Raw genomic sequence first — 23,934 nt, forward strand, 5'->3', positions numbered from 1 at the left:
CAGATGAGGATGCAGCCACTGTTATTTTCTTACTCTGCCTAGCATCCTTTCCTCCAGATACCACCACCCTCCCCTCTGTCCCCCCACAGCCCCCCTTTGGAGGTCTCACCTTCCTCCACTAATCAGGGGGGTCCAGTCATGCTGCCAAAGGAAGATGAGCTATGCCCATTCCTGCCCTGTCCAAATGCATGGTAGTGGGCATGTGCCAGTTCCAGGGATGGGTGTAGGACCCTAAGCAAGGCAGTCAGAGTTATCTTCTGGATTTATTCCATGAAGCTAGGCGAGAGAGCATTTTGCCTTTTCCAGAATGTTACATATTTAGGATCCTACAGTAAGTAGCGTTTGAGGATCGGCTTCTTTCACTTGACAAGCAACTGAGGTTCTCCATGTAATTTCATAGAGATGAAAGCTATGAAGCTCACTTCTTTTTATTAAGGTATTATTGATACACACTCTTATGAAGGTTTCACATGAAAGAATGTGGTTATTACATTCACCCATATTATCGTGTCCCCCTATACCCCGTTGCAGTAACCGCCCATCAGTGTAGTAAGATATCACAGTCACTATTTGCCTTCTCTCTGCTACGCTGTTTTCTCCATGATCACACACCATGTGTACTAATCATAATACTCCTCAGTTCCCTTCTCCCTCCCGTCCCCTCCCCTTTGGTAACCGCTAGTCCCTTCTTGGAGTCTGTGAGTCTGTTGCTGTTTTGTTCCTTCAGTTTTGAAGCTCACTTCTTTTTTTATTTTTTATGGCTGTGTTTCAAAAAGCATCACTTAAAAAACAAGTAGGGAGCCAGATTTGGCCCAAGGGGTATAGTTTGCTGACTCCTGGTTTAGGCTTATCTCTTTTTTACACTGGATATTTTATTGCATGGATGTACCACAGTTTATCCATTTATCTATTGAAGGATATCTTGGTTGCTTCCAAATTATAGCAGTTAAGCTGCTATAAACACTTGGGTGCAGGTTTCTGTGTGATCGAGTTTTCAACTCATTTGGGTAAACACCAAAGAGCGTAATTGCTGGAATGTGTTTTATGAGCAACTTGCCAAGGTCTTCCAGAGTGGCTGTGTTGCTCTGCATTCCCACCAGTAATGAGAGTTCTTGTCCAGTCTTGTCAGCATTTGGTTTGTCAGTATTTTGGAGTTCAGCCATGTGGATGGGTATGCAGCGGTATCTCATTATTGCATTTTCTTTCTCTCTGAATTATAGCCTGTAAGGTTACCAAGTTAGAGATTCTGGGGACACACATCCTGCCACTTGGAGGAATCTTAGATAATAAGGACAACATCGAGACCTAGGAATTTAGCCGAGTCAGAAACACTGGTTTCAGGTCCCTTAATCCAGTTAACTCTGAAAACCCTACCCATCTCTTTATACAGTTTGTTCACATGGGTTAACAAATTTCCCTTCTTAGTTAAGGTAGTGTAAGTTAGGTTTCTGACACTTGCAGCCAGAGTCCTGACTTGTATAGAGAGCTCTTGATTCTCGGGACTGAGTGCAGGCTCTGGAGGGGCAAATCGAAGGTCTGCAGCACAGTACCCTGCCTTCACCTGTGGCTGGAATCCCTTCTGCCTACCCTATACAGAGAAAAAATAGTCCAGTATTTGGCAGGAGTCGGAGAGGGGCAGTCAGAGGGTGTGTGCAGTTGGGGAGGGGCCTGGGAATCTGCTTTGTGACTGGAATTCAAGTATTTTAGTCCCTTTCACTCTGAGATGTTCTGGCATCCACGCCTGAGACTGAGCCTTGGGACGCCGTTCACTGTGAATCGGATCGACTTTTGGCACTCTCCAAGACTCACTCATGATTTCCTTTCCTAGGTTTTTCACTACTCCCCCATCATTCACCACCTCCCACAACTCTGCTGTGTGTCCTCTTCATTCTCACTGTGTGTGGATTGTTCCAGTTACTCTGGCTGGATAACAAGTTACCCCAAAACTTGGTGGCATGAACTAGCCATTTATTGTGCTCATGGATTGTGCGGGTCCAGAGTTTGGACAGGGCACAGCAGGGCTCCACGGTATGTGTCGATGCAGGATGGGGTCTGGAGCCATCTGAATGCACGCCCAACTCATGCCCGGCAGTATCTTCGTGGAGGCCAACTGGAGGCTGACATAGCTGGGGTTCCAAGGGCATCTCTGTGTATGTGTCTTCTCCGTAGTCTTTCCAGTATGGTGGCTTCAGACTAGCAGGGCTTCTGACATGTCAGCTCAGGCTCCCGAGGTGCACGTCCCAGGAGAGAGCCAGGCAGAAGCTGTGTTCCCCTTTCTAACCTGTGCAGTCACTTCTACCATTTTCTCCATTAGAAGCAAGTCAGTAAGGCTGGTCCACATGCAAGAGAATGGGAATTAGATTCCACTTGTTGTGGAAATAATGTCACAAAATTTGCAGACACATTGTAAAGCTACCATGTTGGTTTGTCTTAAAAAATGCCACCCTTTTTAGAGGGGTTTCTTAGTCTAAAGAAAGCTGTATGTATTCAAATTCACCATCGCTATCTAAAAGTCTAACTGGGTTCTCGAATTCTTTATTTGGATGTCTCACAGACATATTAAACTTAATGTGCCCACCAATCCTGCCCCTCATTTTCAGGGTATAGCACCACTATTGACCCAGTTGCTCAAGTCAGAAACTAGGTGTTAGACTTGGTTCCTCCAGTCCTGTCATCCTCCTCCTACCATCCATCAGGAAGTACCATTGATTCTACCCCTAAAATATATCGAGAATCCAGGTGGGCTGGTTCAATAGCTTTCTACAGTTTCCCTCTTTCAAATACTGCCCTGGCCAGTACATTTTCCACACAGTTACAAGAATGACCCATACATGGCTGGTTTGGTATGAACTGAAAGGAGACCTGGTGGAGACAGTAAATGTTTGCACAACCTTTTGGACTCAGCATGTTTGTAATTGGCTAACAATCAGGTCTTTCTGGCAAACTGAGTGACCAGACCAGAATGTCCTTTAGGATACTTTTGGAGAATAATGGCAAGGTTTTATGTAGTGACCCATTTCCCAAACCCCAAATTAAGATAAATATGCTAAGAAGTAGTGGAGTACTTAGGGTTCAAATAATGATCACTTATGAAACCCCTTTTATGTGAGCTATGTACTTCATCCTGTTTAATTCTGACAGAGGTACACCAGTATAAATAGCTGCCTCTTCAAACATATTTTCTGTAGTTATTTAACATTTAGTGGAGGTGGGAGAAAATTATTTTCTGTTAATAAATATTGTGTAACACAACAGATGCATAGATTCCTACTGGCAGAAGCAGTGAGTGCTCTTTAAAGGCTTATGCTTATTCACACGCAGACACAGGTCTAAGGATCAGTCCCATTTTCCGCTGTTATTATTCTGTCGCAGGTTTTCCTTAGCAAGTGTCTGAACCCACAGCTTGGCTGGTGTATTAAGAGTTTAAGTTTAGTTAATAAGTCACTTGCTCCCTGTAAACACCCTTACAGCACACAGCATTCCAGGTGACTACTGAGGCAGACCTAGATCTGTTTAACTGCAAACTTTTTCATTTTTCCACTTAAGGTTCTTGTACTGGGAATAGGCTTGCTCACTGTCCGTTTCACCCAATTATTTAGTAATGTTGCAAGTGCCTGATAAGGTTGGTGTCCTGGACAGTCCCATTAAGGTATCTGCCAAAGCGAGAATAGTATTTAATAGATTTGCAGGAAATTTACATATGAACGTTGCTCCTTTGGAGGGTAAAAATGCTGAAAGCCTCAGTGAATTCCAGATGGGAGTCATGGAGCCGAATCTTACTGTGTATATATAAAAGAATGATGTTGACAGACCATATACTTGATGTATGGTACAATTTATTCATTTAAGCAAATTATTTTTTTTGCTAAGGATCAGGCTGTCTCTAGTAATGCTGCATGTTCTAGATGAATTATTTTAAAGATGTAAGCCATTACATTTTTCATTAAAATTGAACAAGCTGTTCAAATTGCTACAGCACATCATACAGAAGCTTCCCTGTACTATGTTAAACAAGCAGCTATTGCAGAGAAAGCACAGAGCAGTCAAGGCCACAAAACTATATTTGTAGTAAAGGAACCTAAACCTTAGTTCTCTGTTTATTCCTCATTCCCCAAAAGAGTTACACTTCCGAGTAATGGCATTTTCCAGTCACAGTTTTGAGCTGGAAATCACAACTGCAGCCTTCAATGACCGCCCTCATGGCTATCGTACACATTATATTAAAATAAAACCATATGATTTTGTTCTTTTAACACTAAACTGAAGGGTTGACTGAAATCAACAGAAGTGAAAGAAAATCAAGCTCAAGGTCACGCTTTCTCTAACAGGTGGTATCATTTTACTTTTATTGATACATTAATTTCCATAAAGTGCAGTAACAAAATAAGATGAAAATAGCTTTGGAAGCCTATATACAGTTCTGAGAACAAGATAACGTACTGGTTATATTCTTGATAGCCTTATAACTCTGTGCAAGTTGTTACATTAAAATTTCACTGATCCAGATAAATTAATGATCTCTTAGATCAATCTAGTATTAAGGAGTATATAAGGTTGGTAACTTATTCAATAAGACAGGTTAGAGTAAAGGGAAAAATGTATGTGTTACAGACTGAATCCAGATACAGTCAGGTGCTGAGCATTATTCCTGGCTTCGAAATAGGATGTATCTGTTTCATCATCTGGCTGGGGTATGAAAGGCATAGTTTGATGCTGCAGATTTTCCCAGTCTACGTCACTGAAGAGAGGATGATGTTTTAGCTCTTCGGAAAAATACAAAACAAAACCACGTTATGACAATATCACCTAAGTAATTAACGTTCTACAGGAATTAGGAAGAGAGCAACTCACGTATCTCGCCCTACTGTATTAATATGCCAGCATCACAGACATTTATTTAATGTCTCTGTATTCAACCACATATTTCACAACAGCACACACACTTGTCAGTCATTCTGTGTATCACTTGGCACATGACAGGTGCCTGGTCTGTATTTGTCAAACGAATGAACGATCTGCCTTAAGAGAAGTGTAGCTTTCTCAATGCCTCTATTTTCTCACACAGTCCCTGACTTGAGGTAGAAGAGAGCTTGGCTCACTTTCTGCTCCCCCATAGAGCCTCCACACCACTGATCTTCCAGGATAAATGTCCCATTTCTCATTCCAAGGCCTTGACACACCTTTGCATCTCTGCAATCCTTAGCGCTATCTATTGCCCTAGAGAACGTTAGTAGGAAATTCTTCCCCTACCCCCGCCACCTTCCCTTTGCTCCATCCTTCTTCACGGTGAGCTCAGCACATGCACTGAGGACTCCTCTGACACAGGCTCTTCATGGGTCTCTGGCTTCTGCGTCTTCATGCACTTGTGGTTCTGTGACACACTGACTATTCAGCAGTCTGGCTACACTTAAAAGACCTCACCTCTGCTCACCTGTTTAACTACATGTTCAGTACCTGGCATCTTTCCTATTTCCTTCCACCTGTAAATGAAAATATACTCTTTTGATCATATGTGATATTTAGTTGCTAGACATAAGCTCTTTTCTCCTCAACCCTTCAATTCACAAGACAATGATAAAGACATTGGCAACATATTAAGTGACGATTAAAGCATTAATTTGTTTCAAAAAAAAAACCTCACAAAAAACACAATCAAATTTACAGATTATATTGAGAGAAGACTACACAGGCAGGGAAGAATTATGTACTGGGGGCGACAGGTTGGCAACCAATGTTCACAACTTGATTCTTCCCTCAATTAAAAGACTGGTTGTGATAAATGATCAAATAGCAAAAATAATTTACATCCAGAGAATCTGTCTCCTAATTGTTCAAAATAAGTAACTGAGCATGGATTACTTTAGAGTTACTCATATCAGTGACCAGTGACTCTAAAAACTGTGATATCTCGATGTGATGTGATGTTCTATGACCCTCATCATAATCGTTTACTTCACTGAACTCACAAAGGAATTTTAATTCTAGTTTAAGATGAACTAAATAGTTGCTGGACCAACTATTTATTAACTGAAGAATACCCCTAGCATCTGGTTCACTCTGTAAACTGTTCATTAAACAAACAAATCCCAGGTCATTGGTAAGAATGCATTTCTTTTGTCTCTACTTACTTTGAGCAAATGATAGTACATTAGAGCCATTCTCTAAGCAACAGATTCTCAGCGTGGGCACAACCGACATTTGGGCCTGGATGATCGTTTACTTTAGGCCCATCCTGTGCATAGCAGAATGCTGAGCAGAATCCCTGGCCGCTACCTACTAGGCGCCACCAACAGCTGTGACAACCAAAAATGTCTGTAGACAATGCCAACTGTCCTTTGGGGAGCAAAACCACGCCACTTGAGAACCACTCTTCTAATGTAATTTTTAGAGCTGAGTTTTCGAATGTCTGCACTCTGACTTTACACAGGCTGTTTCCCTCCAATTCTACTCTGCCCACAGGTCTTTCTGACCATTCCCTGTCAAAACTCTCCTACCACCGCACTCACATCCTCTGACCTGGTTTCTTTTTTCATAGTACTCACCACTAGGTGGCAGTAGGTCACGGTAGTGTGTGTTTACTAAAGTCTTCCTACTAGAAAGACAGTTCTGGGAGCACAGGGATTTGAGTCGGCTCATCTCTAGGATACGCCCGCAGCAACACTGCCTGAAACCTAGTAGTCATTCTGTGGGATCTGTTAAGTAAATTACTAAACTGGATCTTACTAGAGGGAACACCTTGAAGCTGATACAAGTGACACATAAAGAAAGCTCATTTTTCTGTATGTACAAAATCATTTCTACTTCACGTGGGATATATTTACGACATAATGCTTATTTGTCTCTCTCTCTATATGCCTTGTTAGAAAAAGGATTTTAAGGCAGCTGCTAATGAGATTCACTCGTTTCAAAACTGACTGGAGTTTTATGTATCCCCTGCATTGGAAAAAGATCATTGAATGGGTCACAATGTACCAAATTTGTCTTATTTGAGGCAACCTGGCACTTGATGTATGTGTCAACCAATAATGGCATCAGAAATGAAGCAGTAAAAAATTAGAAAAAAGAGTTGTGATAAAAACATTTGCTGTATTTGTCAATGGTTAATTTTATCTGGCTTTGAAAAACCTAAGACACTGACAAGATAAGATTGTTTCAGGTCCCTGCTTGAGATTAATAAAATTCAATGAGTGAATATCACAACCTGACCGCAGTAAATCCCATTTTAATGCAGAATAAGGGCAAGTATATCAGTGTATACCTAGAGGGAAAAAATAAACTGAAAAATTTTTTAGCCAATTTTGCAGTCAGCCATCTGTAGTACTGTACTAGTACGTGATACTATTATTAATATTTACCCCTTGAAACAAATCAAGGGTAAATAAAGGGTTCATTTCAATACAAAACATTACCTTTCATTCCAGCTCTCATTGTATCATCAACGGTTAAAAGTATTTCTACTGCACTCTGAGCATTTTCAGATAACTTTTCTTCACCTGCAGGCCAAGGGATATCTACAAATACAAATAAGCTTGTTAACCAGTGCTCAGGACAATAATACACAGAGGTAAAAGAACCTATCTTAACAGAAAAGGAATCACCTCTTTTGAGAATATTCTGGAACACTTGTTGTGGTGTTTCATCATTGAAAGGGGGAATTCCTGTTAGAAACTCAAACAAGCAAACTCCAAGTGCCCACCAGTCCACTGCAGGACCTGGAATTTAAGAGGAAGAAGTAGCTGAGCTTGCAAGCATTTTCTACAAACGTTTGATCAAGGCATTCATTCCCTCAGACTTTCTTCTAGCTTCATAAAGTTCAAAAAGCCAAATGACCTTCCTTTAAGTAATGTGGCAACTACTTCCCTTCTCTGTTTTCCAACACATTTAGCATTTACACAGCTGGTTAAAGAAAAGTTAGAGCTATCTTTTATCACTTATTATAATAACCTGTGATATTATGCTTACTTATTCTAAATCCTAAAAGATAATCAAGGAATGTACTTGATCTACAGACTCTTCTCTAAAATACAATACTTCTCAATTTCAAGTCAGGAAACAGTAACGTTTAGATGACTCTGTACACTGCTTGTTCACAAAGGTATGAGATGAGGTAGGAACATCTATCCTAATTGGAGGATACGTGGTAACTTAGGGAAAGCCTTACACTGTTTTAGTGTAGCTTTGCTCCTTTTAGGAATATGGACTTCATTTAACAAAAAATATTCACTTAAACTATGGTTTGAGGAGGTAACTAGGAGATAGGTCTTAATAGTAAAATGGATTTCTAAATAAAATCTTTATTGGAAGTATCCTTTATATACAAAGATGTTTAAACAATTATTTTAAATATGACCTTATAATCTGGTTTATGCTTTCATTTAGTTCTATGAGTGAAGTGTTTCCTAAGCAAAGGTTAATTTCAGTCTAAAAATGATTAGCTTCAATATAAATTAGAATAGGAATTCCAGTCTAGTACTACAATTTCCTGAAAATTAGTCTTTAAAATGAATTTCACAAAATTCATGACTGTGGTTAACCAGCTGCCACCATTCCATTTTTAAAATAGGTAGTTTTAAAGTTTGGAATCTGCATTGTGAAATATGCCATTAGGAAAAAGAATTCATGCATTTAGAGTACCTTTTCCCATCCTCCCTAAGAAACACAAGATGCAATAGTCTATAGGCTTCTATTACTAGAGTAATCAGTATAAGAACATATGAACCACTTCAGTTAGTAGACCTTTAAAGCAGCACTGAGAAAGAGTTATCCCACTGGATTAGATAATATAACCGCATAACAAAAAAGTAGGAAGAAATCAGGACAAAAACATTTGTATTTATTTTACTTATGTTAGAAATTAGGACCCTTTTCCAAGCTCAGCCAAAGTGTATGTATGTCAATAACATACACGATTTCTCCAAGGATCTGTCAGACACACTCATACACTTGAGTCAAAGTCTAATAAGATCACATATTGTGGTAAATCATAACAAATAAATATCATTAGCCAGAGAAATAGAACAAACTTGTCTTATACTACTGGTTTTCTAGTTCAAAACCCACTTCTGTAATTTGTATATTGATATTGTTTTACCTGCTATTTTCTAATAATAATGGAACAAAATGGTTCGGAAAAATCAAGCCCTTTTGTAGCTGCTGATTTTAACATTTTTATCAAGCCTATTTCCTAGGCTGCAATAAAAACTGCTGTATCTTCATTCTCTGCTACCTTTAAATGCTATAAAGAATTGCTACATTGCCTGTATTTGTTTTCACAGAGAAGAACAACTTCTCTGGATGTCTTTCTGCTCAGAAGACATAAGATACTCATTTTTGTATTTCATGAGTGAGTTGAAAGGGAAAAAGCTTTTTATGCAATGTGATCTGGTTACACTTTGCTCAGTTTAATGTGCTTTGCAATATTATTTTAGGGAGATGCTCACTCACCGGAAGCCAGAAATCCTGCATTGAAGAAAACAGCAGTTAGGTACACCGTACTAACATGATGAGTTCACTGTCACACCACCCATTGAACTGGACACTAGGTGTTATGCCAGATGTAAGGGATTACAAAGATGAGGACACAAAGAGCTTTCCCCAAGGAACAAACGGCCTACTCTGAGACAGTACAGATAACTTCAGTACAGTGTTAAGAGAGACGAGACAGACATGTACATACACAAGAAGCTATGGGAAACTCAGGCCAGAGTTCCTCAGTCCGCTTGGCTGAGGCAGAGCACCAGCAAAGGCGTCAGAAGTCTCCGCACGATCTTTACAAGTAGGTCAACCGAAGAAAGAGAAGAGCTGAAGAGACTGTCCCTGGGGCCTGGCGTTTGGGGTAAGACGTAGCAAGGAGGGAACTGTTTTTGTTTTTGCTTTCTAAACTTTTACTCTAAGTTTCTTTGCATTCTTTCTGTTTTAGAAGCTATGTATCAAATTACTTTTACAGAATATAAAAATTAAAAAATACACCACTGGATAGCTGAGGTAACTAGATGTCCCCCTAGAACAGTAACAAGGTGCTGTAAAGTAAATCTTTAAATCTGAATCTTACTTTCACACTGTATCTATGTTAGAGAAATGGAAATTATAATACAAAGGAAATGAGTTGGCAAGTCTGGGACTTGGCAAAAGGGACACTGGACAAAAATCAGTTACGTGCCCAGAGGACCCTACTTGTTTTGGCTAATACAGAAAGGTGAGTATTAAAGGTGTCAACTTTCAACACTGCAGATTATTCACAAGGCTTAGTGAGTGCTGCCAAGGAGTTCTCCTGCGTGCTAAGCAGAAGGAAAACTCAGTATAGTCTTAAGAAATTTTCTTAAGCTTTTGTAGAGGGAACAAATATAACAACTAATTATAGGTAGAATGATGTAAATTTTTTGAGTCTTAATAAAGTATGGAAGTGAATAACTAATTCTCCATAATTGATCAAGGCATGCTTTATGGAACAGGTGGCATTTGAACTGATGAGGAGATGAGGAGAAATCTGACAGGAAGACGACTGGGGACTGGCTTTTCTAAACAAAGTATATGTGTGCACAGTAAAGAAAATCTGAAACTAGATGTGTCTAAAAAGTGGAATGGGAAGTCTGTAAAGAGCTTCTTTGAGAGACGAGGCTGGTGTAAGAGCTAAGCCGCAGATGCCAACGCCAGTAATCTGGACTTCATTTCGCGGGTAGGAAGGAGCCTCCGTGGTGTTTCAAGGAGGGAAGCAGCATGAACCATGTTACATATTAAGAGGACAAATTGGTGGCAGTGCTTACAGACAGTAAAATGACATTGAGGGGCCAGAAAGCAAGCTGTTAAATTAATGAAAAGGAAAGGTGAGTTTCCTATGGAGCATGTGGCAGAGGTAACACGGTGAGGACAGACACTGAAGAGCTGTAACTGACGTGACTTAAATGCCCAAATGAAGGGACAATGTCTGTGTCACTACAAAGATGGTAAAATTGTGAGAGGCGCAAGCTAGACACAACCAGTGCAGTCCCGACGCTCAGTATCCCAGTGCCCAGAACACTGCTGCCTGGAGGAAGTCAGCAAGTCAGCATTAGAGGTAGATATCTGGGCACCATCCAGAGATGTGACAAGTGGCGCCACGGGAGTGATGAGATTAACAGGGAGCAGGTGTAGGGAAAAAAGGCAGAGGGCAGGATCTTGAACGTGGGTGTTTCGCAGAGAGCAGGGAGGAGCTGGAGCTGAGGAGAGCTGCAGGGCTAAGAGGAATGAGGCTGGGAAGCAGTTGGCCGACATGACCCTGAGGACACCACCGGTGACTGTTACTGATACAATCGTTTTCACGAAATGGTAACAACAGGACTGCCAGAGCCAAAATCATCAGGCAAAGAGAATAGATAACCTTGGAGAGGTTAGGTGGTGAAGGGAGGACAAGAAGAAACTTATTTTCTGGCTAAAAAGGAAAGGCAGCAAAGGAAAACAGAATGTGTGGGTAATGGGGAGGGAAAGATGAGAGAGATGGCCACCAAAGGAGCCCAAAGACAAGGGGAATAACGGGGAAGAAGAGTTCCTGACGGGGTGAATTGTGTCTCCCTGAAAAAAGCAGGTGGATTCTATCTAACCCTGGGGTCCTCTGAATGTGGCAGTTGAAAACAGGAGCCTTGCAAATGTACCTCATTAGGTTAGGATGAGGTCCTACTGGAGGGGGGCCAGGGCCCTGGGCCAATACGCCTGGTGGCCGGGTAAGAACACAGCCACGCAACCAGAGAGACACACGGGGAGCGCTGTGTGCAGAGGGGCACGGGGCGGTGCATCTGCTAGCCAAGGATGCCAAGATCCCTGGCAAACCACCGGAAGCCAGGGAGAGGCAAGGAAGGATTCCCCTGCAGCCTTCAAAGGGAGCACGGTCCTGTGGGCACCTTGATTTCAGACCTCCAGGTTCCAGGACGGTCAGGCAATACATTTCTGTTGTGCTGACCCACCCAGCGTGTCCTACTTTGTTACAGTAGGCCCTAGGAAACCAATACAGCTCGGTTCAGAATGTGGGCAGGGACAATTCTTCAGAGTGAGGGGGGGAAAGAAGGCAGGTGAAAAGGCCATCCTTTTATTCCTATGCTGCATTTGAAATGACGGCTCATTTCAGGCTCAGCCCTGCTGGTGAGGGTGAAAGTAAGGGTAAGCTCTAAACAGGAAGAGGTTCTGCAGACCAAATCCAAATTTGGCCCAACTTTGTCTGCAGGAGCCCAAAGTAGAGCAGACCTGAGAACACAATTAGGACAAAGATAACAGAGCAGGTAGAAGGTGGGGCCTTTCTGCATCACTGAGACTGAACCAGAAGGGAAAAAACAAATGGCTGCCTGTTTTCTTTTCCCATAATAACTGCCATATACATGAGAGAACAGTAGTCCACAAGTTCCATTTTCTTTTACTTTAGGTAGTCTGAGTACCAAATAAATATAAAACAATTTTACCTCAAAAAAAAAAAACAAGTGTAGTGACAGCAAATACTTAAAAACTCAGGACACACATGCCTTACCGTGGGCCCTGCCGAGTAACAGCTCAGGTGCCAGGTAGTCTGGGGTCCCTAGGATTCGCCCATCATCTACTGGGGCTGCCCCTCTTCTCACGCTCTTCGGGGTTCGGAATGGAGTCCCTAACTTGATTTGATTTGGGGTCTTCTAATTCAAAAGAAGTTTAAGAGGAAATAAACATCTTAAGGCCTTTTATAGTGAACAGAAATGATAAAACCAAAGAAAAGCTAGGTTCCTGGGCCTTAAAGATATACTGAATCCATGACCAGTTTTGAAAATAGAGTCATAACTAATTATAATGAAGGAAAGTCCTGATATCTAATGAAATCAATAGCTTAGATAATACTAATTATTTCAGAAAGATCTGGATATGCAAGAAACAATGAAAAAAACCCACAAGAAAAATTTCTTGATAGCATGGATTAATACAAGCTTAAGGACAGTCACCAAGGGAGGCTGTGGATGACAAATAATTATATTCTTATTATAACACATAAAACAGAACTACACATAAATAACTTCTTATGCTAACTGGCATTTAAAGTTTAAACATATTTTGCCTCACAGGGCTCTGCAAGACCAGCAGGACCGACACTGTTCTCTCTACAGACAGATGGGAAACTGGCTATGAAGGAGAGGGGTTTCTAAGTCGCTCACGAGGCTCTGCATAGAAAACCCAAGTCTTGTAACCCTATTTATTATACTTTCTATATTATAATGTCTCTCCAAAGGAAGAAAAAAAGGAAACTTTGGATTTATTAAAACAAAGGCTTAGAAAATAAAAACAAAATAACATTTGAAATACACCTACTTCAACTCTTTTCTACAAAGACAAGAGACAATTTAAGTATGTCCTTAGAGGGCAGTGAAGTGGAGTGGACTTTAACTTTGTATCTCACAGAGTCACTGCGATCAAGTGAAAATATACGACTGTAATTATGAAAACATGTGACTGAAAGTATGTCAAAGTATACAGAGCAACACAAATGAAGGAGGCATTGTGGTTAGGAATAAACATTACTGCCAGCTTTGCTTTCCTGCACTAAGATTTCCAACTATCCATAAATGCCCAGCAAGCAGAAATACACGATTAATATCATATAATCTAGCTGAGAGGCAAGTGCCTGGCCTTAACAGTTTATTTTTCTGAACCCTAAAACACAGAGTGTTAGAAAGTTGTAACATACCTGATGTGGCATATAGCATCTTGCTTTTTGGATAGGGCTTACAGCCATGGGATAGGCGCCACTATAAGCACACGAAAGAGTCATTGCATGTGAAGAAGAAATACTCATTTTGGATGGTTCTGAGTTACTGGATGCATGAGTGTGACTGTTAAAACTTCGGAAAGCTACAGCATTTCTTTTAGAGAAGGTTCGTATTTTCAACCTCTCTGAAGAAGGAGCTAACATATCTTGGTTACTGTCTTGGGCAGCAGGATTCTCATCACCTTCTTGCAAGGGACTTTCCTGGCATCTGGGTGATACGGTGAGTAGGTCTTCAATATTTGCTTCTTCAAATGAGGATTCTTTGATGCTTTTATCTGGATCTAAGGACTGCCTTTCTAATGGACTTCCCATTATAGAAATTCCAGGAAAAGATGAATCCGAGTCCATAGAAATATTTTTAGGAGCTCTATCATCATCAGAACATAGAAAACTAGAATTTGAGTAGCCCTTCTTCTTATGCTTGTCGCAGTCTTCACCCAGCTCACACATGAGGTTTTTGGCTATCATCGGGATAGGTGATTTTTCTGGTGTCTGTTGTTTATCAGTAAAAGAATGAACCATTTTCTTATTAACACTGTCGTTTTGCTGACCTGTATATACCGATAGCTTAAGGTCCTGGACGTCAGTTGTTAAGCCTGTACTTTGATTTGCACAACAACCTCTCATTTCATTACTATGCTTATGCTCTGTACAATTTTTTTTATTCTGTATAATTTCCTGACAAGAACTGGAGTCAACTAACTCAAAATTTCTTTTCAAGCTTCTTTTCACAAGGTGTTCCTCAGTCATGCCACCAGAATCCACACCCCTCTGATGTGACTGGTGCAAACCAGACTGCCTTGTGTCAGTGTCCATCTTAATATTTAGATGCAGTTCTCTTGCTTCCCAAGAAACCTCCCCAGAGAAGCATTTTTTGGCCAAGTGTACAAAAGCACTCCCAGAGGAGGGAACGGCGCTGCTGTTGTGGATGGCAGAAAGCCCTAACCCAAGATCCTTCCTGTTGAAACTTTGGCTCTGGGTGGCATTTGTAGAATGTGGACATGAAGGCTTTTCAGTTGTATTCCAGCTCATCATTGTGGAGCCCAGTGTATTGTCACTTTCCTAAGGTGAGAAAAAACTTTTTAGTTATGTGAAGCTGAGATTCTTTTTTGTTTTTTGCCTTAAAAAAAAATTGTAGTTGATAAACAACAGTCTATTGGTTTCAAGTATACAACATAGCGACTTGACAGTTATCTACATTATTTAAAAAGAAAAATGCTCACCCCAGCTAGTATAGTTACTGTCTGTCAACAGAAAGATATATATGCTGTACTTACATTCCCATGAATAATTTATATTATGATTGAGGTTTTGTGCCTTTCTATCCCCTTCACCTATGTCACCCTAAAGTTGAGATTCTTTAACCTTTAAAACCTCTGTTGACTTAGGTGGGGATAATCATAAAATATTATGCAACCCATTCCCACTTTTCAGTGGAAGAAACAATGGTAACAGAATTAAAAAGCAATACAAACTAGTATACATTTATGTATATTATTTTGAGTGAAACACTGGTTTAAAATTCAAATCAACTCTTTTATAATATATACTTCATAATGCATTACATGTCATTTAAATAGACCAAAATAACAGGTAACATATTCCAGCAAAATTGGGGATAAGGCAGTATTATGTATGTATTTGCTCTGCAAGGCAGGTATGGATGATTATTCTGAAATGCAAAATGCATCGGGCTTAAAATATAGTTAATGGAAAATTACAGACCGAAAATATTTTAATGTAAACATGTGTCACTTTCTACAAGTGTAAGAAAAACCAAGCTTATGGGATGAAGCTAAACAAATGGTAATTTATAATGAAAAACCAAAAAAAAAAAACCCAAAAGAAAAACAAACCAGGAGTTAAAATCCATGGTCAATAAGACGAATTGACGATGCACTGATAAGAAAATACTTTTCCTAAAAAACTTGAATTCCAACCATCTGCAGGGGCTTGTGTGACCAGAGTTTTGTACCTAATATTGCAAACTGGTGCATGGTCATGAGGATTTTTACAAGATTACTCAATTAGAGCGTCTTCAGTAAACTCTAATAGTCCCTATTTTTGGTATGTGAAAATTACACTTTACTTAGTAATAATAATAATGAGTACTTAGCCATGAAGCAAATGAAAATTCCTGAATTACAACTCACTGAAGTGCAAGCAGTACTATAATCCAATCATTGCTTTCCTCAGGTGCAGAGGTGGGAGGAAGAAGGTGAAGCTGTGGATAGTTTGAAATATTATACAATATGCTTTATATTATACAATATGCTTCCTTGAATAGAGAAGAAGTGAAATAATAGTAGTAGGAATGGAAATCTGGTTGGTTTATCCCATGACATATCTCACCTACAGACCAGCCTTTAAGGAGAGAAAGAAAAAAGTCCAAGAAATCCTGACTTAAATAAAAAATAATTTGACCTTCTCCTAAAATACAAATACCCAACAATAATGCATAAACTCATATTATTAAGAATAAGGAGAAAATAGAACCCAAATGACTTTATCAAAGGGAATGTTTATTCTTTGTGTTACCATTATTGTAGTCTAACATTACCAGGATTTTATGAAGGAATCTATAAAAATTTTAAATTATAGTTCCTCTCAGCTTTAGTATTTATTCGCCTTAATAGCATAAAAAAGTGAAAAACAGAGTCTATAAATGGAGTAAAATGAAGTAAATCCATTCAGCAAGCAATCTCCTTAGGACAGATACTTTTAAAGACCCACCTACATTACATCTGTGGTCTACAAGTTATTTCTGACCCAGGAGAGTTACCATTCCAGTAAATGAGACACTGGTGGAAAACAGTGTAGGAGCAAGTATAAGTTCTGAAATAAGATACAGGTTAAAAAAAGCTCATAAGCTAATGTCTGTGTCATGGTAGGGAATTAAAAAGATATCTATCTAAATGCCTAGAAGCCAAACATTGCTATTGATTTACTGCAAAAATTAAAAAATTTGGATCTCATTATATACAACACAAGAATAAGTTCATATCCCAATGAGAAATATTTCAAAAGAATTTGACAGAATATACAGGAAAATGAAGATCACCTTGACTGCCATTATGTAACACTTACATTTCCTTACAGAATTTATACAAAAACATAAAGTGTTTCTATCATTCCTTTGACATGCGTAACTGGTTTTGGGATGATACACCTCACTCTGACCTGGTGGTCCTTTTCCCATCTGGGACTGCTGTGGCATTCAGATTCCACACTGGATGCGAAGGTGTGGGACTGACTACTGGCACTTGATGTGGCCAGCCTTTTCCTAGACTGGAGGAGATTCGAAGTTAGACACTTCACAGGCATCCTGGGGTTGCATGCAACTGCTTCAAGACCTGTAGGGAAGAGAAAATACTGAAGCTTATGTTAATTCTTAATAATTAAGCTTCTTAATTCTTCACTGAACCTGAGTCTATAGATAACTAGGAAAGTATTAAGTATGCATATCAGAAGTATTTCTATGTGAACATTATCCAACCAACAAGGATGGCTTTAGGTGTTTTGGGCATATAAGTTCTGTCCTAATGTTACCAAAAAAAAAAAAAAAAAAGGAATTCTCCATATTCATAAAGTAGAAATCAGGACAAGGGAACAAATTAATAATTAGGAGGAAATCCATTTTGAATATTCATTATCCAACTTAAAACTTCTTGATAAAGGAAATCATCTCACTCATTTGTGAGGAACAAAGGAAAACTGAAGGAACAAAACAGCAGCAGACTCAGACCCCAAGAAGGGACTAGCAGTTACCAAAGGAAAAGGGGTGGTGGGAGAGAGGGAGAAGGGGATTAAGGGGTATTATGATCAACTCTGGAACTTTATAATTAGACATAATATGCAATCATGCTTTTACTGAAGATCATATTATGTGCATGTAAAGATTTCATACATACATAAAAAGATATGTATATCGTTTTTCTTTCCCACAAAGTGTGAACATAACTTTAATCCCAAGTAAGTTCTCTGTCTTAGTTATCATTTAATTTATATAATTTAAAAAGTTTTAAAAATGTTTTAATTTAATAAATCTTGGAACTTTAACACTGAAAGAAGAATGTCAAAATCCATCTAAAACAACTGTGTTTTTGGCACATAAATCCTCTCAGTGGAATTCCTGAAACTAGCAGGACACTGACCCTGATATTTAACTAAACAGCTCAGGTGGTTTTTCCTAGTAATACGGGAACTTGTTTCTAAGTTAATGCCATGTGCATACTGTGTATTCGCTAGTAAGGTTTTTTGGGATCACTGGTCTAACTGGACCATCCCACTACTTTGGGACTTTGATGGCTCTCCTTTTCTACAGCTTACATTCTATGCTCCCCGTGACAACACCTGATCTTTCCCCAGCTACCCGCTAAGCTCCCTTTTCCATTGCTCCTGCTACCACTTCTCACATAACACATCAAGTCTCTGTTGTCTAAAGATGGAATATAATTCCATCTGTCCATGCCTTTCTCATGCCTCTATCTGAAATGCCCTTTTGCAATATGCTTAGAGCTATTAAGCTCTGTATTTCTTTTCCTAGGTCCAGTGTGGCTATTGCTCTGTCTTAATTTAGAGCCATTCCTGATTTTTCCAGTTAGCATTTATTACTTTCTGTGCTGTATCACAGTATGCCTCTTGCTGCATTTATTTTACAAGACTGTGACTGTTGTCCCTTTTACGTGTAATCACAAAATTACATGTTCTTCTGAGGCGAGGACCTCTCATTCACCTTCATAGCCACTCAAGGGAGCACCATAATTCCTCACACCTTCCTGCTCTGACTAGATTTAAAAATAACTAAGGGAGATACAATTCTTTCTCCTTAAGAATAAGGCTTAAATAACATCTCCATGTTTTATATTTTAGCAGTTTTCTGTGTATCAAAGATACATATTGTTTTCAGTCATTTTTATTTTCACAGAAGAAACAAGATTGACTGAATTTGGAGGAAAGGGTCAGTAGATGGAAAATTGTATTTGCAATCAGGACTTGTCTTACCCACTTACTAGCATGTAACTAAATATTTTCAAATATTAGCTTCTCACTTGTAAGAGGAGACAATACTATATAATATATATCCTAGATATGTACAGATTTTATGACCAAATTCAAAGGAGGTAATACCTATGAAAACAACTAATACTAATTACTCTTCAGAGCATCATTATTCACATCCCCAAGATGAAGAACATGATTGCAGGCAATTAAAATGTCCTCTGTCACTAAGTTATAAAGGGTGAAGATAAGTGCTATGCAAAATGCCCCAATATCCTCCTCTACTATTTGACTTTTGACTTTTATTGTGTGCTGATTTAAAAAATTATATCTTTACTTCAACTATTTCAAAATGTTTTGGAAATAATTTTAATAATGACACAGTGTTAGTTCTACATCCTCTTTTGTAACCCAGTATAGTAAAATTTACCCAGTGGTCATTCCAATACTATAGCAAATTGAAGAATATCTCATTAACTAGACATTTTATTCTGTTGACACAAAAATCTGCAATGGTTCCTGTCAGAAATGGCATTTACATGATGAAATATAGAATGCCACAGCCTGGTTAAATATTTGCATTTTGAAGTTACTCAATTGATATGAGAAATTTAAAAATTCAAAACCATTTTGTTCCTCAAAAGACACACTTTATGGAATGAATTACCATTTTCTTTCTTTCTATCTATCTATCTATCTATCTATCTATCTATCTATCTATCTATCTATCTATCTATTTACCTATTTAAGTGTCCTAAGTATCATTGATATACAATATTATGATGGTTTCACGCACACAAAACAGTGGTTCAACATTCACCCATATTAGCAAGTCCTCACGCCCTCCATTGTGGTCACTGTCTATCAGTATAGAGAAGTTATAGAGTCATTAGTTGTCTTCCCCATGCTGTACTACTGTCCTAGTGACCTACCTATGTTGTGATTGCGAATAATAGGGCCCCTTAATTACCTTCTCCCTCCCCTCCCACCCTTCCCAACCTTTCCCCTTTGGTAGTAACCACTAGTCCCTTCTCAGTGTTTATAAGTCTATTCCTTTCTTTGTTCCTTCTGTTACACTTCGTTTTTACACTCCATATACGCACATGATTTTAGCAGTTTGTTAGAATAAGGAGTAGTGTCCTTTGGATCTACAGACATAGCACAAATTAGTTCTTGAGAAAGCTGTGATGTTTCAGAGCCGTGAGTTGAAAGAGCATTTGCAGAGTCTTGATTTTTTCCTGCAGCTGGTGTGGACTGTTATAAAGACAAAAACAAATGCTAAAATCTATTTTATAAAACACCACATAAGTAGGTAATCTGTTAAAGTAACTTAACATGCTTGTTATTTAAAAAAAGAAAAAGTATTTTTAATTATGAATGGCAATCATGAAAGGGCATATTATGTGGTTTTTCTTATCAAGTACTTACAAATCCCAAAGAGCTGATGAGAGACAGTATCTGTCCTGGGGTTCTTGAATAATCTTGTCTAGGTTTAGCCATTGATGGTGTAGTAAGGATGTCCATTATATTGATATCTATATATGGGAAGCAAAGTATATGAAATTCTTCAAAAGTATCAACTGCCATTTTGATTTAAATCAGTAATCGTCTGTTCTGAACTTTGCCCCTCTTTCTACAGTATTAACTCATCTACAGAATTGGCTTGTGCAAAATAAATGTACCAGGGAAGCCACCATGCCATAGAGTAAACATATGCAATTGAACAGAGAAAATTAAATACTGTATTATCTCTTTTATGTAAGGAGTCTAAAAAAACAAAAGAAAACAAAACCAATCTCACAGAAAATGAAATGATGGTTACCACAGATGGGGTGGTGGTGGGAAAAATGGGTGAAGGGGATCAAAGAGTAAAACAATCTTTTAAATTAAAAAATTTTTAAAGATAAACATTTCCCTATTAAAAAACTTCATTACTCTGATAGAACAGTCTTGCTCTGGAATGAAGAGAATACAGTGTATTGACCCAAAGTATTAGCTTTTTACCGTGTACTTAGTTACTAAAGAGTGTTATCTAACTGGAAACAAAATAATTCCTGGTAAATCAAATATTAGAAAAGAAGGTGGTAAAAACAAAAGCTAAGAAAGGGATCAAGATATTAGGAATATAAGTTAAATTTGAACATCAGAATCTATTTAAGGAATTAATACAAATCATAGGCCCCTCATTTTAACTAACATAAGTGTAAGTCAAGATAAAATTGATGCAGATTTTCATCAGGTTTCAGTGCATAACACTGTAAAGTAATTCAACATTCACACATAGTATCATACTATATTCTTGAGATTTCAACAAAGGTAAGAGAAGTGTAATATTCTGTATTTGGCCTAAGACTTTAAAAGGTACACTGAAAGTCTGAACTTAACAAATTTCATTTCTACCTCACATTGATGAAATAATGATGAACAGGTAACAATAAACATCTTAAAGAATGTTTTTCAATTAAGTGTTAAAAAGGATTATGACAATGATATATGGGATATGATTCCAAAAGTACAGGCAAAAAGCAAAAATAGAAAAATGGACATCAAGCTTAAAAACATTTGCACATCAAAAGAAACAATCAATAGAATGAAAAGACAACTTACAGACTGAGAAAATATTTGGAAGTCATTTATCTGATAAGAAATTAATATAGAGAATACATAAAGAAGTATAACTCAGTAACAGCAAAACATTAATAATCTAATTAAAAAGTAGACAAAGGACTTGGATAGACATTTCTACAAAGAAGATATACAAATGTCCAACATGCTTATGAAAAAATGCTCAATATTAGTGATCAATAAAAAAAATTCGAATCAAAAATTCAGTGAAATATACTTCACATCCATTAGAATAACCATTATCAAGAAAGAATATAAATGTTGGAGAAACTGGAACCCTTGCGCATTGCTGGTAGTATGTGAAGTACAGCAGCCCCATGAAAAAGACAAAGGAAGTTCTTCAAAAGCTTTAAAATAGAATTACTATACAGTTCAGCAATTCCACACTGGGTATATCCCTGAAAGAAATGAAGGCAAGGTCTCTGAGAGAGGTTTACACATTCATGTTCACTGCAGCACTATTTGCAAGAGCCAAGAGGTAGAAGCAACCCACAGGTCTACTGACAGGTGAAAGGAAAAAGAAAATGTTTGGGCTTAAAAAAGAAGGAAATCCTGGCTCATGGCACAAGATGGATGAACCTTGAGGACATCATGCTAAGTAATACAAAGTCACTCACAAGAAGATCTGTACTGCATGATTCTACTTTCATAAGGTAATCAAACTCACAGATTCAGAAAATAGATTGTGGTTGCCAGGACTGGGGCAGTGGAAAATGGGGTAGAGACTTTAGTTTACAAGACAAGAAAGTTGTAGACATCAGTTGCACAGAAATGTGAATATAGTTAACACTACTTTACTGTATACCTACAATGGTAAATATGGCAAATTTTGTTATGAGCTTTTTTTAACACAATCAAAAAAGGAACAAAAGAAACCAAATTCAGAAAAGTCTATATTTTGTTCAAATGATTGTCATAGTGCTTATATTAACTTTAATGTAGAACGTTTGATGGTGATCTTTAAATCATGAGATGTGAAAAGTAAGAAACTTGTAATATAAAAACAATTTAAAATCATCAATAAATCTCCCTAATACACATTTTCCTCATTTGAGATTTAAAAAAAAAAATATATATATATATATATATATATATATATATATATATTTAGTTTTTAAATTTTGGTATCATTAATCTACAATAACATGAGGAACATTATGTTTACTAGACTCCCCTCTTCACCAAGTCCCCCTCCCCACAACAAACCCCATTACAGTCACTGTCCATCAGCATAATAAGATGCTGTAGAATCACTACTTGCCTTCTCTATGTTGCACAGCCCTTCCCGTGCCTCCTCCCACATTATACATGGTAATCGTAATGCCCCTTTTCTCCACCCGCCTTATCCCTCCCGTCCCACCCGTCCTCCCCAGTCCCTATCCCTTTGGTAACTGTTAGTCCATTCTTGGGTTCTGTGTTTCTCCTGATGTTTTGCTCCTTCAGTTTTTTCTTTGTTCTTATACTCCACATATGAGTGAAATCATCTGGTAATTGTCTTTCTCCGCCTAGCTTATTTCACTGAGCATAATACCCTCTAGCTCCATCCATGTTGTTGCAAATGGTAGGATTTGTTTTCTTCTTATGGCTGAATAATATTCCATTGTGTATATGTACCACATCTTCTTTATGCATTCATCTACTGATGGACACTTAGATTGCTTCCATTTCTTGGCTAATGTAAATAGTGCTGCGATAAACGTAGGGGTGCATCTGTCTTTTTCAAACTGGACTGCTGCATTCTCAGGGTAAATTCCTAGAAGTGGAATTCCTCGGTCAAATGGTATTTCTATTTTGAGCTTTTTGAGGAACCTCCATACTGCTTTCCACAATGGTTGAACTAATTTACATTGCCATCAGCAGTGTAGGAGGGTTACCCTTTCTCCACAACCTCGCCAACATTTCTTGTTGTTTCTCTTTTAGCTGGTGGCAATCCTTACTGGTGTGAGGTGATATCTCATTGTGGTTTTAATTTGCATTTCTCTGATGACTAGCGATGTGGAGCATCTTTTCATGTCTCTGTTGGCCATCTGAATTTCATCTTTGGAGGACTGCCTGTTCAGCTCCTCTCAATTTTTTAATTGGATTATTTGTTTTTTGTTTGTTGAGGTGTGTGAGTTCTTTATATATTTTGGATGTCAACCCTTTACCGGATCTGTCAGTTATGAATATATTCTCCCATACTGTAGGATGCCTTTTTGTTCTATTGGTGGTGTTCTTTGCTGTACAGAAGCTTTTCAGCTTGATATAGTCCCACTTGTTCATTTTTGATTTTGTTTGCCTTGCTCAGGGAGATATGTTCATGAAGAAGCCCCTCATGTTTATGTCCAAGAGATTTTTGCCTATTTTCTTTCTAAGAGTTTTATGATTTCATGACTTACATTCAGGTCTTTGATCCATTTTGAATTTACTTTTCTGTATGGGGTTAGACAATGATCCAGTTTCATTCTCTTACATGTAGCTGTCCAGTTTTGACAACACCAGCTGTTGAAGAGGCTGTCATTTCTCCACTGCATGTCCATGGCTCCTTTATCATATATTAATTGACCAAATATGTT

At 38.4% G+C, this 23,934-nt stretch overlaps 1 protein-coding gene across 10 annotated transcripts in view; it reads right to left on the reverse strand.

The window, feature by feature from the left end:
* Nucleotides 1-3,819: 3,819 nt before the first annotated feature.
* Nucleotides 3,820-23,934, reverse strand: part of LOC140847782 (serine/threonine-protein kinase greatwall-like) — a 39,020-nt gene continuing 18,905 nt past the window's right edge. For 3 of the 10 annotated variants that reach the window (XM_073229055.1, XM_073229061.1, XM_073229063.1), the window contains 9 exons: nt 20,183-20,289; nt 19,858-20,008; nt 16,934-17,106; nt 13,673-14,815; nt 12,491-12,632; nt 9,445-9,459; nt 7,599-7,712; nt 7,410-7,511; nt 3,820-4,763 (listed from right to left, as the gene is read on the reverse strand). In XM_073229055.1, coding sequence (XP_073085156.1) covers nt 4,606-4,763; nt 7,410-7,511; nt 7,599-7,712; nt 9,445-9,459; nt 12,491-12,632; nt 13,673-14,815; nt 16,934-17,106; nt 19,858-20,008; nt 20,183-20,289 — 2,105 coding nt within the window. In that variant the 3' untranslated portion in view covers nt 3,820-4,605. Of the gene's footprint in view, nt 4,764-7,409; nt 7,512-7,598; nt 7,713-9,444; nt 9,460-12,490; nt 12,633-13,672; nt 14,816-16,933; nt 17,107-19,857; nt 20,009-20,182; nt 20,290-23,934 lie in introns of those variants that run through there. The other 7 variants (XM_073229056.1, XM_073229058.1, XM_073229057.1 and 4 more) reach the window with 7 other exon arrangements.

This window comes from Manis javanica, chromosome 2 (genome assembly GCF_040802235.1).
Source record: "Manis javanica isolate MJ-LG chromosome 2, MJ_LKY, whole genome shotgun sequence".
Taxonomy (NCBI): domain Eukaryota; kingdom Metazoa; phylum Chordata; class Mammalia; order Pholidota; family Manidae; genus Manis; species Manis javanica.